Here is a 15529-nt window from a genome sequence, read left to right as displayed (position 1 = left end):
TTTATCACTGCATACTTAATATATGTCCACAACTTGGTGACTATCTCCCATCCTCTAGCGGCTAGGAGAGGGATTGGTCTCTCTCCGTGAGTCTTCCCTTTTCTTCTCTCTCCTATCTTTTTTTCTTTCTCTATCCTTCTCTCCTAAATTTGAGCTCGTTATTCTTCCTCTTCTTTGTTTGACTTGTTATGTTAAGGGTTCTATCTCACACCGCTTTGCAACCCTTGTGCTTCTCTTGTCCTCTAATGTCTCGCCCTTGCACCTTCTCTCACTGTTTTACTACCATCTCGTCTTGCTCCGCCGCCCTGCACCATCTCTTGTCACACCGTTGTCACCCTATGACATTTCACCGACACTTTCATTCTAGCAAGGTTTTTTTTAGAGCAATAGAGTGCCTTTTTTGTAGCTCAAGTCACCTCACATTCCACTCATTATTATGCAAAGTTTTGTTTGGAGATTTTATATATATATATATTGTCTTTGTCGTGCTGCTCTCATCCTCCTCACTTTTTCTGTGTATTATTACAACCATTTGCTGGTGTCTTGATACGATGGTTAATCAGGGTGTCGATCAGATTTAGAAATAGTGTCTTTTGTGGTATTTTGATTTTCCTTTATTTATTTTGCCCTTGCTATAGGTATAATTATGCAAGTTTTTCTTTAATTTTCTATCTATATTAGCCTAGTGATTTATCAATCTTCCTACCTTTGGGGTTTCACGAGGTGGTTCCACAGCTTGCTGGCTTAACTGAATTTGCAACCTGACTTTGAGTTGAGACTATGGATTTGTGAATCTATCAAGAGCATGCTTTCACTCCTTTTTTTTTATGCTCGTTAGCTTGATCTTTCATTTCATTTGTAGTAATGTCTATATAAATCAAGTGTGAAACTTGTGTTAAAAAATTGTAATTCTATCTCTACCTCTGTTCTATATATAAGGCTACCTCGGTATATTTTTGAAAGTTAATGAATTACTCTAGCTATAGATTTTTCATAAAAAAATCATTGCAAGCTTAATCACAATAAAAACACTTTAGAAATCAACCAAGAGAGTAGAAACTTTAGTCAACCTAAGTTCAGCTAAAACAACCAACCTGGATTTGATTTTTTGTGTAAAAGCATGACCAAAAGCGAGGTTTTGACTAAAATGGATATTTTTTCTTAGAAATCTATTCACCGTTCTAACCTACTCATCAAACTCCCGTGTTAACTGTCACGTTATAAAAAATCGTTGAATAATTTAACAGTTAATATATATATATATATATATACAAACGATTCCTCATACAAACACTTCTATTTAAAGATGAAGCATGCCCAATGTGCCACCTCATCTCTCTTGACATTCCCCCTCGCCTTCCTCCACGCCTCACTTAACACCCTTTTTGTTCTCCATTATTTCAAGAGAATATTTTTTCAGCACATTTAAGGGAATCCCTTTTGTTCTCCTTTCACAAGGAAATGGTAGAGTAGTTCCAGTCGTGAAATAAACTTACGAGTAATATCTTTAATATTATAATGAGAAATTGCAGTCAATTTGTTTGTTCTGCAAAGAATAGGGCAATCAAAGGAATGACCCAAACTGACAAGCTCCTGCTATGTAAAAACTAACAGCACTAACAGATTCTCATAGCATATTACATACATGATAACATCATGTAAATCTTATGGATTTACCTCCCCTAGGATATTACAACCCTGTGCAAATTGCAAATATAAGAAACTAAAATTTATCCTTTGCTTGCCGGATGACACTCAGGGCTTGCGTGTCACTTGCAGCGGCTGAGATTCTCAAGGTTTGCCGGATCTCTGGACTGGAAGTGCGCAAGAATGGATTACACTGTTTTTCCGTCTTTACTGTTGTTGGAATCTACATAAGCAGCAGAAATCATGGATCAGAGTTTAAACATGTCAAAAGGATGTGGCTAAATGTTTTTCAAGTTCTCTTGCTGCAACAAAAGAAATAATTTGTCTTTGACCAATGCAACAAATAGAACAAGCTTGCATATTTTTGATAATTGATATAATTATCATGATGGCAAGAATTTAAGGGATTGGAGCTCCGGTAAATACCGTTGGCAGTTTCTTACTGCGAAGATGACCTACATATGCTGCATATTCTTGGAGCTCTTCATTTTTGGGTTCTATTGACAAGGCGAACTTTGAATTACTCTGTAATGAGGAATTGCAACTTCAATTGCAGCATCAAAACTTTACATTAGTCTTGGCAAACTCAAAAATGAAGAAATATGCACCAGTGTATATTCATGCCCACAGTATATTTTTGTCTCTTCTGGCAAAGACATAATCTTTCTGAGTGAAGTAAGCATCTGCAGCAGAAAAAGATTATCACATTGGTCACCTGCTAACTGAAAGTAAATAAGAAACAAACTATGACAGGTCCAGCAATGTGGGTGACATTCAGTGATGAAAGTTGTGTAACCTTGTCACAAAAATAAGTTTACGTCAAACAAAATAATCCAAAGGGCTTCATTTGAGAACTTGTCGTCTCTTTTGGAGTCTCAATTTGCCATAGAATCTAAACAATGCTCCACGTGACATTATGTTCTCAGACTCGGTCATCAGTTGGCATTTTCCAGATCCAAGCAATGTTCATCGCAGACAAACTCATCAAAAGACCACTCATGACCATCCTTTTAGCCTGATATTGTGAACACTTTGGGTTTATCTTGAAACTTAAACATTAGGTAACCAGTTCCTATTTTCCCTCTCTTGGATAAGAGGTAAATTCTGTCCAAAATAGTGGTGTATCATAATTCTCCTGTCAGCTACTATCGAAATTTTAAATTAAAAATTATTAAACTGCTTTTTCTACCAAGTGATTCAACCACTGCCAGAGCAGCAGTAACAGACTTACCCTCGTCAACATTGTAAAGTTAAACTAGTTAATAAGGGCCTATATGATTGATACAAATCCTTTTGTCGACGCCACTGATAGGCTCTGATACCAATTTGTTAAGCTCTGATACTAATTGATAGGCTCTGATACCAAATTGATAGGATCTGGAACCAAAAGATCGGCTACGGAATAATTTCTTAAGATCTGAATTTATTGCAAGAAGCAGTCCGTGCAACTGTGGAAAAATATTCATCAAATATTCTCCGGTAGTCAGAAAATTATGAAATAAATTGGGTTGGATCCGTAACTTCCAAATCTACAACTTTCGTATTTACGCCCTTCACATATTCGAACTGTAGCAGGGACGAAAATATGGAATAATGTGAGTGATGGTGGTGGTAACGGGTGGAGTGGATGTTAGGGTTATGGATGGGTGTGGAAATGAGGGTGGATTGTGGAAGTGATTAAAGGAAGTAAACGAAGGGAACGAAGTGGTTGAGATCCCAAAGAAGAGGGATGGCTCGACAGTCGAGAGAGATTAGAAGTTAGGAGAAGCCTTGCTAACGGTAGATGTGGAAGGATGGTGAAGAGGGAGGGAGAAGTCTAGAGAGAAAATAGAAGGCAAGAAATCAATAATCCAATTCCATAATGAAGTTGGCTGCCATCCACATATTTATAGAGGCTAGCCAACAAGTCCTAAAATAATATGAAACCCTAACAAACCAACTAAATCAGTATTCTTTATCTTCTCCGATTACCTCTCGAATTAAGCTTTCATTTTGTCACAGATAGATTATGAATCTTGAGAAGTAGATTTAGAGATTGGCGACCTTATCCAACTAATTTAATATTATTTGGATATGTGTAGAATATTCTACGAATATTTTTTCAAAATTGCGCAGAGCTGGATTTAGCTAATTAAATAAACTTCTAACCTACTAAGACTCTAACTAAACCAAATAACCAGATAAGATAATTAGACTCAATCCATTGAGCCTAATCTCCTTTTGATATGATCCGATTTGTATCAATGATGCGGGCCAGTTAGGGCCAGTGTCTACTACTCCACTCAATAAGAGGGTGAAAGATCTGGCACTGTTAGATAGGCACCAATTGTTCATCTTTGACCGAATATGTTATCACTAAATACTGTCTAATGTTGAATATAGTTTCAGGCAGGACAACAGATTTCTCATCCCATGAATGCATACACTAGGGATACACAACGGATCAAATCTATTGAAGTGGCTAAACACAACCAAAAGACCATAGGGCCCAAAATGTAAGAACTAAAAATTGAAAAGAAAAAAAAAATCTCTCTTGGAGCACACGTGCGTTGCACGTGCACACCCTTCACTCTCTCCCTAATCGGCACGCAACGGAGCAGCCACGAGTTTTTCGGCCGAATCCAAATCTATTTTAGATTTGGATTTTTCTCTATAAAATTAAACCCTAAGTCCTCTCTTTTTCATTAACCACAACCCTCTTCTTCCCTCTTTTCATCTCCATCTTCTTCTTCTTTCTTCACCGTCGAGTTCACGACGTGGGATCAAACTGCCGGAGCAATTGCAGTCCACCACACTCATTAGTAAGCTCTCTCCCACCGTGTAAATTTAACTTAAGTTTAATAGGGTGGATTAGAAATACCTAATTTGTGAGGTTTCGGTTCCGTTGACGAATCACGCCGGTCGGCGGCTTCGGGTTGCTACCGCTCCACTAGAAGCTTCACGTCGTTGGCCTCGTGCAATAAATGTTCAACTTTGGAGCCTTCGTGGTTTTGGTTGCAATCCACCATGGATGGAAGACCTCTCCGTCGGTCGCAATAGCTGGTCTTCCTCTCCTCTTTCAAGTCGTCAAGACTGTGAGTAAGATGCAGGCACAGCCTGCGAATTGCCAGTGATAGTGATCGTTGGTGTCTCTCTCTCTCTCTCTCATCGATCCCCCTTCGGGATGAAGAAGGCAGACTCAGACAACTCGAGTCTCGTCTTCTTCGTTTAAGTTATTAGATTCAGGTCAGGTTGGATTCGAATCCAAGGGACCCGACCCGATTCAGTTAACTTAATTGGATTGAACCTTTAGCCCAATCCATTTAAGTGCGTAGTTGGGTGGGCTGCGAGCCAACTGCAGCCTAGCCCAACCAATTGGGCTTGTTTTGGCCCAAATAGGTAATATTTTTTTATTTTTAAATTTTAGAAATCTTAATATCATTTAATTTAAAATTTTATTATTATTTATTATTAAAAGTGATGATTTTTAGCACGTGGACTAGAGCTTAGAGATTCCAATTGTTTTATCTGGACTTAAGTGAATAGGTTCACTCACATATTTATTCATATTGCATCTCATACCTTTTCTTTGACTACGTATTTTTACCTAGGCAAATTATTTATTATATTTTCTGTGTGCAAATTAAATTTTTATAATTCTGTGTGCAAAATATAAAATTCAGTGCATCCCTATACTTCGTGCAAATTGCAAAATTTAGTCAGAAAAATATGACTAGTATTTCGCATGACTTAAAGAACAGTCCCGGTATAAATCGCTTGTGACTTTCTATGGTGACTCAAGTCTATTTAGAAGTCCAAGGAAAAGTCTTATTTTAGATCACCGTGGTAACTTTCTTAAATAACTCTGGCGGGGTAAGGGAACAGTCCTAGGATAGATTAAAAGACTTCTTGAGTGACTCTAATCTCTCTTAACAATTAGTGGAAGAGATAGGGTGCTTTTCTCATATGTTGATATCTCCTGATGACTCTAACCGAATCAACTATGAGGAAAAAACTCGAGCGTCATCTCGAGGTGGTTTCTAGTTGATGTGGATCCACAGGGTATAGACCTAATTGAGACAAATAACATTATTATTATTGAGAAAAATTTCAGTATGTTGAAACTAAGTATGTTACAAGTTATAACTTTCTATTATTATTGTCGTTATTATTGTTACTTTAAGAACATGCTTAGTAGGATTATCATTTTATATCGCTGAATTTGGATTTTATTTAACACTACGAATCCTAGATTTATTTGGCTTTCAAGTGAGTTATAGTTGTTTGCTCATGAATTTTTCATTTTCTAATATTTTAAGTAATAATTAGCGTAGCCATTAAGCGAGATGCACCGAGACCCTACCTCCACTTAGAACCTACTCATTTACCTTTCAGTTCCTTTGGTCTTATGTTTTAAACTATTTGTTAATTCAATTTGTTTAGAGACACAATAATGATGACATCGATTATTTTCATTACAATTGGCTTAAATTATATAAATCAAATTCTTTTCTTTTATTTATTCTTGTCATTGTGTACTTAAAAAGTATTTGTAAGATTTCGTGTATCTCAAGCGTATTGAGGTACATGGCCGGTCATGATTCCGATTTCGGATCGTGACACAAAATGTCGAATGTCTTGACTTTTCTCTATTTGTTAGAAAATTTATAGAAACTAGGAATCAATGAAGTCGGCTACATTTTGTTTCCGTGTTGATCAAGCAATTCTTGTTTTAGAATTTCAATTCTTTGCTATCGAATCTTTGGAGAACAGAGAGATATTAGTTTGCAGGCAGACAAAGATATTCAATACTATTGGAGCACATGGATACTTCTAACAAAATATAACACCAAATAGATATGAAAAGAACCTGCTCCGCGTTTCCTTCAAAAAGTTTGCCACACGACAAGCTAAACAAGGTGTCCCCTGTAAATACTGCTCCACATCCAGGAAAATGATAGCTCACATGACCTGTTTGTAGTTACACAAATAAGTATTAGAGAAATTGGTTGTAGAAGATAATGTACAGACTATGAACATTCTTGTTATAATTGCCCCATATAATTACAAATCATCTGCGGCTTTCTTTCTTGCATCTTACACAAGAACTATCAATGAAGTGTTCAAGTAAATTTCTGGCTGATATTTGTATATTAGGAAAATTTAAAGAGTATAAATGCCCCTATCATGTGAACAGGGTACATTAATATAAGATGACAAACCCATCGTTAAAAGTACAAATAATTGGGTCTAGAATACAAATGTAATTAATGATGATGGTAGTAATCATCATAACTATCAAGCTTTGACAATACAAACTGTTAACAGCTCCTAAGCCACATTAAAAAAACAACAGATCTTTATTGGAGGTAAAATATGATCTCTTAAAGATGAAACAAAAAGCTGTCTTCAATCCTAGGCACTCAGTGAAGTAATTGTATGACTTGGATGAACAAGCAATAGTGCAAATATTTATGGACAGATGCATGTAAAGTTATGTAAGAATCATCCTAAATTGTTGACAATCTTGTGGTTGTAAACTTGTAATATACTATACCTAAAAGTAAATGCATTCATGTGCAGCTGGTTATGCAACAAGCATTAAAAGATTGCTGAGAAAGCACCTTATTAACAATTTGAGCAATCAGCCTGTTGGATCAGCAACTAGCGATTCAAAATAAAAAAGAAAAAAGGAATGAACCAAATGATGAATTCATTAATCACTGCATTGAATCCACACAGAGCCTCCAAATGATATTTGCAATTCAGAATAAGGTTACTCATGTTTCACTTTAGAGATTCAAGTGAATTATTAGCAAAAGTCCAAACGCCTCAAGTGCAGAACTGGAAATGTCAATCTAAAAATTGGTATTATATATCTATAGGCAAAAAAAAAAAAGGAAGGATATATGATCTATGATAGATCATCTATTCTGAATCCAATTCGAAAGGCAATTTAACGCTACTAAGAAGTGTCGACAGAATCAGGGGGAACAACAATGAGATTGTCATCAAGAGTGCTGGTAAGCCATCAAAAAAGAGATGGCACACCCTCTGTCAAATAACATATGCTGTTTTGCCACAGGGGCCCACACAGGCTGGCTAAAATTACACAGAGAATATAAAAATGCTCCCCTTTAAAAAGGCGATAAGGAACTGGCATGGAGCATGCAATTCAAACCCAAAATAACATTCAATGGAACCAAACCAAACAAGTAAAATGATTTCAATTGTTCTGAATTCAACTAATAGAGATTACAGTGCTCAGCAGAAGGCAATGCCCTGAGACAAGCAGACTTAGAAAATATGCATTTTATACATAAATCATAATAGTTGTGAAAGTTCTCCTACAAGGTTCAAGAAGTGGACGATCAAAACTTATAACTGATGGTAACATCAAGGAATACAAGTTCCAGAAAAATATGGAATAGCATACACCAGAAATCTTAATCTGTTTCAACTTATAAAATAAACATCAGCAAATAATCACTCGAAAAGACATAAAAGAAGCAAAACCTACCTATAAAAGAAACTTTAAGAGTATTGTTCTTAGCTCTTATGCTGATAGATGAAAGTCTAAGCACTAAAGTTGATTTGGCTTAGTATAGTGGTACACTGTTTAGCCATGAAATTGGATGCCATTCCAGATGACCAAAGCAAATAGCTTAGCAAGGAAGATCAAATTTGTGATGATGCCACAACCAGGGCAGCCATTTTGGCCACCACAACCTTTTTCTACTATGATTCCAACAAATCGAGCCCAATTTCTAATTCTGTGCATAATGCCATAATCAAAACCCTAATCCAAGAAAAATACAAATTCTAGGTTTTTTTTATTTTTTCCATTTGAGTTCGTGGCATTTCCAAAAGATTTGCTAGTTTCCAGTTTCACATGAAATACCAGGAAATTCACATTTGTAGAGACAAGTTTCTAAAATGACAAACTACAAATAGGATCCCTAGAAAATTATAACATCCAACAAAAACAAAAAGTTCTGAAAATCATGCTAAAAATTTCCCAGATCCTTCAAAAGACCTAAACTTTCTTTGACATCGGATATAGAGTCTAGAACCTTTGCAATCTCCATTAAGTTCAAGAATGCAAATCTAAATATAACTACAATGGTTGTTTATATGGAAACTATAGCAAATCCAGATGACAAGTTGTAATCCTTTTAACTCTTGATGTTTTTAGTGTTTGACCTTGAGTATGCCCAGGAGTTTCCATTACAAGCACCTGATGGCCTGCAAACATCCACGTTTCTCCATCATCAAGAGCTATATCAATGCCAGGAATTCTGTCCTTATCCTTGCGAGAACCAATAACCTATATTCAGCATTTAGAAGGAAAATATCAAAATAGGTAAGAAACTAAAACCAATCAAAACAATGTGACTACTAATAACATCACTGTTCTTTTTCTCCAAGATCAGCAAGTTTTTTCCTTTTATAAGTTCAAAGCTTGAGATCTCAAGGCAGAAAAAGATTAAGCAAATAAAGATGTGGAAGTATGATATTTGTTGGGTTGTGTACCTCCACTGACTTATTTTTTACCTAGACCATAAATGGTCAGATCTTAGCACAATCATATTGGTTAAACATATAGGACTACAGTATATAACCAATTCCATGGTGCTTTCACTAAGCCATATAGATCACCATTGCATCAGTTCTTTTGTTAGTAGAAGATACAAAAATAACATGGTCAACAGGCAGAGAAAATTCATATCTCATATGCTCGCTGTTCAAACTTATAATTCTTGGTTATTTTTGTAAGATACACTTATCTCTATAGAAGATCTTATACAGTTATATGTATGTTCTTAAATATAATAAACAATATTTAGAAACTTCAAATGAAAATATGTTCTCAATAGTTAATAAAATATAAAATCTACAACTTAATCCATTACTCATGTGCCATTTAGTAATAGTAACCATCTATCTTTCAAGCGTTATCAATAAAACATAAAATTTTGACCAACATTTAAGAATTCAAATATATGCTTTCAAGTAACCATTTTCTGCTAAATTGACATAAGCGACACTTTAAACAGAAAGGATGATTCAGTGGAGGTAAAAAAATCATCATCGCTTTGTCTACTGTATGTAAGAAAAAGGGAAGTAAAAGGACAATTACCATACCTTCGCACCATATCTTGCTTTTAGCTCCATGTTGCCACCAGTATGATCATAATGATGATGAGTGTTTAGTATATATGTCAAATTCTGATTTTTTCGTTGCAGTGCATTTATAATAGGTAAAGCTTCAGAAGGGTCTACCACTCCAACTGTACCCGTATCAACATCATGTAGAAGATATGCATAATTATCTTGGAGGCATGGCACCTTGAGGGAAAAGGAGAAACAGAACAGAGATATTGTTAGAGCTGATGGAGAAAACAGGATTCCGGAAGGAAGAGAAACCTAAAAAATTTATTGAAAAACGTAAGAGCAGATTCATGCATCCTGGACTTCCAGAAGCAAAAAGAAGAAAATTCAGCATTCTCAAGACACAAGATGATAAAAAAATAAGAGGAAAATTCCTTTTCTTCTGCAGATATTTTGGTGTATCATATATAAGATCAGGATAGTAGCAATCCCTCCTAAAAGAAAAACTTCTGCCACTCTGGAGAGCATATGATTAGAGCATGCTGTGACAGAAAGAGAAAGATGGATAATCACAAGGTAGATAGATAATAGATTTCTACATATTAATGAGGTGGCTTGGTCAACTGAAGCCTGGAAACTAGACTGAATCAAAATCCGCATTTCACTGACTATAAGTGACAACAGTTTCTCTTTATTGAGTAGAATTGTGTTGAGCACATGCAAATTCACATGGACCTGATGGGAAACGAGGAGATTTAGGGAGATCTGATTGAGAGAGAAGAGTTCAAAGTACCCTTCCTATGTCCTATCCATACTCCATCCATGTAGCCTAAAAATTTCTTTGTTATGAAACATTTGTGGATGGGACTGTTGGGGAACTTTGGTGCAAACAATACAAAAAAATGACAACAAGCTCAAATAGCGGGCTGCAACCCCCTGATTTTCAAATTATATAAAGCAGATCAGAGAAGCATCAGCAAGCTACCAACCAGAATTAATGGGCTTTTCTCCAAAAAGACTAGGGCTTCTGATTTCTGATTTCAAATTTTGTCTTCATCTAAATATATGGCTAGGAAAAAGATCTAATTGGAAATCAAGGATGGTAGCTAACTGTATTAAATGCATTATATAATAGAGATCTCAATAGAAATGGAGGTATAGGGTTTTTTTTTTCTTCCTTTTGCATGTCCCAGTGGGTGAGATATGTACAAATAAGAAACTAAACACATAGGAGAAGCTACACATACAATGCAGGTGCATGTCAACCATGAACTAATATCGGTAAACTGAGTTACATGCCAACCAAATGCAGGGAAATGGACAACTCATTCTTAATATATAGAAGGAAAATCAAAATAAACAGAAAAGAATGGGCAATGTAGTTATTATCACCAGTTCAATTTGCAATGAGGATGCCACACTAGTAATGTTGCACAAAGACCGACCAGCACCAAATAAATGAATCACTCCATTTACAGTTCTTATAGGAGTAAGTAATAGGGTTCCCACACTGTATAACAAGTGTTTTCCAAACCATTGCTTTCTCATGTTTGGCCACATAGATGGTGTCCCTCGCACCTGAAAACAGAAGTCTTATCATTGTTTAAATAGAAGATAAATTCAACCCATCATGGTTTCCAAAATATATCTATCAACATCTTATGCTCAGAGATATTGCAAAGAATGGACTGTGGAGAATTGGAGATACATATGACACAATGGATGGAGATACAGATTTAATAACCACACAATAATTCATACTGTAGAAATTGACTTGAGAAACTATAACATAGGAAACAGAGAAGCGGATATACATATCCGCTGGGCAAAAGCACTATCAGTGAAATCAACTTACCAAACAAATGGAGAAAAGGATTAACTGTTATAGACATCTTCTTAGGGTCCAATAAGCTACATTATTAAGAAGGCAAATTAATGAAGTCTCTGAAAAATTAGTAACTAACTTCAACATTTCTAGTATTCAAGTAGTTCTTGGACAAACATCAACTAATTTCCCTTGGTATGGATAATTATGGAAAAATTTATGCATGGACAGAAAAATTAATTTCAGATAACTAGACAGGTTTTCTCAGTTTCACAAATGTACACCAGTTTCCTCTTTCCTATTTCATGAGCACCAAACATTATACATGACTAGAACATTTAAAGAAGCCTGTTTCAGCAGCTCTTAATCAATGAAACATAGGGAACATCTAAATTATTTGAAATCTTCTTAAACAGCATGTCCCAATGAACTGACTACATTCAGAAACAACAAGTCATAAGAATCTATAGATGTCTAACGCGCAGAGTCCAAATCAGTTCTCCAAAAGCAAGGTTTGCAAGACCTTGTGCATTTGGATGCTTTTCACAGTTACTTGTTGAGGGCTTCATCGTAAACTTATCCATGCATTAGTGAATGTATGAAAGAAAAGAACAATGAGATCATGCATCAGAACTCATCTCAAGGTAAGAGGAACATTATACTAGGACTTAATTAATTATAATCCTCAATAATAAGAGTCAAGCATGGATAGTGAGTTAGTGACTTGAAGCTTGACCAACAGAACCAAATGATAATTGGATGAGATAGAAAGAAGCCTAAGAAAATTATCATAGAGTAATATTTTATTATTTCTTAATCCATGATCTATATCCAAACCAAAGGAAGGACAATGGTCAATGTTTTCTTTTAAAAATTTCCATTATGGATGAAATTTTCCTTAAATTACATTGACATAAGGTTAACTTTGAAAATCAACTTTCGTGACTAAATCAGTCAAGTTGTCAATTTCATATCATAGTTGCTAGCATGATGTTTGAATCTTTGATTATGAAATTACAAGGTTAGAAATTATTTTTACATTGCCAGAATTCTAACTAGATATGAAATCCGTTACACTTTAACATTGTGAAGATGGTTCAGGACAGAGATGTCACTGTCAAATCATACTGAATTCCACAAAAACTTATCTAAAGTCACTGTATGAATATTCAGGTCTTTATATTGCCTAAGATCCACAACAAATTTCATAGTCCTAGGTCAAACTCTTAAAAATTATACTTCTTTCCCCATCTTAAATCTTTAAGACCCCATAAGATTCCCAGTCTTCCCATCATCCTCTAAAAGTTTTCTTCCATCACACTTACAACCTTCCCTAGCAGTCTCAAAACCATGCATAGCCCAATTCTACCTTCTTGTCATTTTATTTCATCCCCAGAAATCCCAGCATCACCTCTCTAGTACAAAATTTCACAAAACCAGATGAGTACGCCTACTGACCAACAACAACTAAGGAAAAATAAAATAAAAACAAATACATCTGATCATGATATTCCAGGTCACCACAAGTAAGAAAAGACGGGAACACAGATTCTGCTGTGAATTCCATAAAAAACGTCCCAAAGAACGAATCAGAGCCCAAAGTTCCAAATCCACAAAAGGAATCAGATCCCACCATCAATTACATCCATTCCGACGCATTCAACCCAAATAAAGGAAAAAACTGATACAAGAGAATCAAAAAGCAACTATCTCTTTCAGTGAAAGAGATGGAGATGCGTCGAGCTACGGATTAATCTAGACGAGAAGGCAATAAAGAAGAATTAGAGACTAAATTGTAAGGAGATACGCATGCAGAGAGATATGGAGGAGAGCAAACCCTAGAGGAGGAGCAAGCGAAGTAAGCCATGGAGGACCCGGCCTTGGACAGCATACGCGTTTGGCATGTGGGGGCAAAAGGGAGATGAAAAAAAAAAGTTATGGAAGAAGGAGGAGGAGGAGCTGGAGCTGGACTAAGTAACACAATTATTTATCGGAATTGACGGATTTACCCTCTCACAGGTGAAATAATAAAAATTTTGCATAAAAATAAGAGCTCTTCAATCTCAATCCGTTATTAAATTTAATAACAGATAGAGGTAGAGAATCATATTTAAATTTAAGTCTATTTTCAAAGAATTAAATTTAAATTATTTAGTATCAAATAATATCTTTTATAATTAACTCATAATTATATCTATCACAATCATAACTAAGAAAAATAAATTTTAGTAAAATTCAAAAATTAAGCACGCGTAATTAAATTTTCTTGACTAATATATTATTTTTATTTACGTAATGTGGTTTTAAAATCGCTACGAAGAAATCACTACGGGATATAAAAACTAGGTATTATAGTCATTAGATTAAGATTATAATTAGAGGGGCATTGAAGTATTTACCTGATAGAAATCTATAAAGATATTCAATTAAATTCTTTTATATGTTTCTTCTCAATCTCGGTTCCCTATCTCTTGTTTAGCAATTTATTTTTCAAATATAAAAGGGTTTATCTCGAATAAATTATCTTATCCCAGATATCTAAATCGGCCTAAATAATCAAATCATATCTCCGGGATTTTTGATTGTGCTTCTTGGTTTTTTTTTTGTTGTTGTTAAATTAGGATTTTATTAAGAAAATTTTAAAAAAAAAGTAAAAATTGTTTATAAAAAAATTGAGTTTTTAACCAAATAGTTCTCATTCAAACTTTATTTACCGAAATAAACCGCATCCCAAATTTAATACCCAAATTAGTCTATTTTTCTATAACAGTTAGTAGCGTTGATTTTAATTTTAGATGAACTCAGTATCTTATCTTCTAAGTAAAATGATGATCTTATCAGTATTTTTGTTCAAAGAAAAATAGTGAATAGTTTAGCATTTTACTAGAGGGAAAAGTGATTTTATCTGGTAGTTTTAAATATTGGCAAACATGTATAAAATATTTTAAGTATTTTTATCTATGTAAATGAGCATATATATATATATATATATAAGTAATGATAACATTTAGTTTAAATTTCTTTTTAATTTAAAGTAAATAAGTTATGATGTTCGATCAGCGTTGGAATGCACTTTGGAAATCGTTTAAAATATATATAGGTTTACTTTTGGCCATTCAAACACACTTTAAAAAATGTTTAAAAATGTTCAAAGTCGACGAAAATACAAAGGATATATTTGGTCATTCAACCGCACCCTAGTAGCAGCAGTTCAAATGAAGACGATCTTACATTCGAATAGGTTGCTAGTAATATTTTAGTTAATAATCTATTTTGACTATCTATTCCATTTAAAACATGGAACAGTTAAATATTTTACTGCGAAAAGCATTAAATTACTCAATATTTTATTGAAGACATTGAATTACTTAGTTCAGAAAATTATAACTCCGTAACCAATAGTCTATTTTAGACGTATGATATATTATATAAAGATGATAAAAAAAGTGTAATGAATTTAATCGAAGCTTAATCGGATCTCAAACAAAAAATATATAGATAAAAGTATAAAGAGAAAAAAATTTATAGCATCGTTGCTTTGTGTTCAGTTATCTATTTCAGTCATAAAATATAATGTTACGAAGATATGAAAAAAAAGACTATGAGTTAAAACTAAGTTTTAGTCTTCAGCATGTTTACTATGAAGATAAAATGCTAGACTCATCTAAAAGTAAAACACTGATAAATTTAGTATTTTACTAATAATTATAATTTTAAATTAGGAGAGGGCTAGTTTGGTCAAAAGCCAAAAAAGAAAAGAAAAAGAAACTGGCCATTTTGTCAGTTAAAGGTGCCTGGCCTATATAGGAAACTTGATGTGGATGGCTAAAAGAAAGCAGTTCTTTAAAAATAGAAAAGGCCCTCAAATTCTCTAAATTTAGATAATATGAACAAAATAAGCTTTTTTTAAGTGATGAAAAAAGGATCTGAGAGCCAGAGAACCAGCTATTTATTACTCCTGCCAGT

The 15529-nt window shown here is 34.4% G+C and overlaps 1 protein-coding gene across 1 annotated transcript; it reads right to left on the bottom strand.

Moving 5' to 3' along the window:
- Positions 1-1482: 1482 nt before the first annotated feature.
- LOC140792506 (hydroxyacylglutathione hydrolase 2, mitochondrial-like) lies at positions 1483-13542 on the bottom strand. The gene is made up of 8 exons (XM_073143550.1): positions 13401-13542; positions 11131-11316; positions 9772-9975; positions 8830-8953; positions 6497-6597; positions 2256-2330; positions 2074-2172; positions 1483-1870 (listed from the first exon to the last, which is right to left on the bottom strand). The coding sequence occupies exons 1-8, from the start codon at positions 13452-13454 to the stop codon at positions 1724-1726; spliced, it is 990 nt and encodes a 329-aa protein (XP_072999651.1). The 5' UTR covers positions 13455-13542; the 3' UTR covers positions 1483-1723.
- Between the last annotated feature and the right edge of the window lie 1987 nt (positions 13543-15529).

This window comes from Typha latifolia, chromosome 7 (genome assembly GCF_019914945.1).
Source record: "Typha latifolia isolate L0001 chromosome 7, TyphaL0001v2, whole genome shotgun sequence".
Taxonomy (NCBI): domain Eukaryota; kingdom Viridiplantae; phylum Streptophyta; class Magnoliopsida; order Poales; family Typhaceae; genus Typha; species Typha latifolia.
This window is presented reverse-complemented; position numbering and strand designations above follow the sequence as displayed.

What these genes read in the sequence shown, in the direction of transcription:
- LOC140792506 (XM_073143550.1), bottom strand. Translation starts at nt 13,454, where the DNA reads ATGCTGTCCAAGGCCGGGTCCTCCATGGCTTACTTCGCTTGCTCCTCC. An exon ending in TCGCTTGCTCCTCCTCTAGG is followed by an intron (nt 11,317 to 13,400) that starts GTTTGCTCTCCT and finishes TTCTGTTTTCAG; the next exon opens with GTGCGAGGGACACCATCTAT. An exon ending in GTGGGCATGAATATACACTG is followed by an intron (nt 2,173 to 2,255) that starts GTGCATATTTCT and finishes TCCTCATTACAG; the next exon opens with AGTAATTCAAAGTTCGCCTT.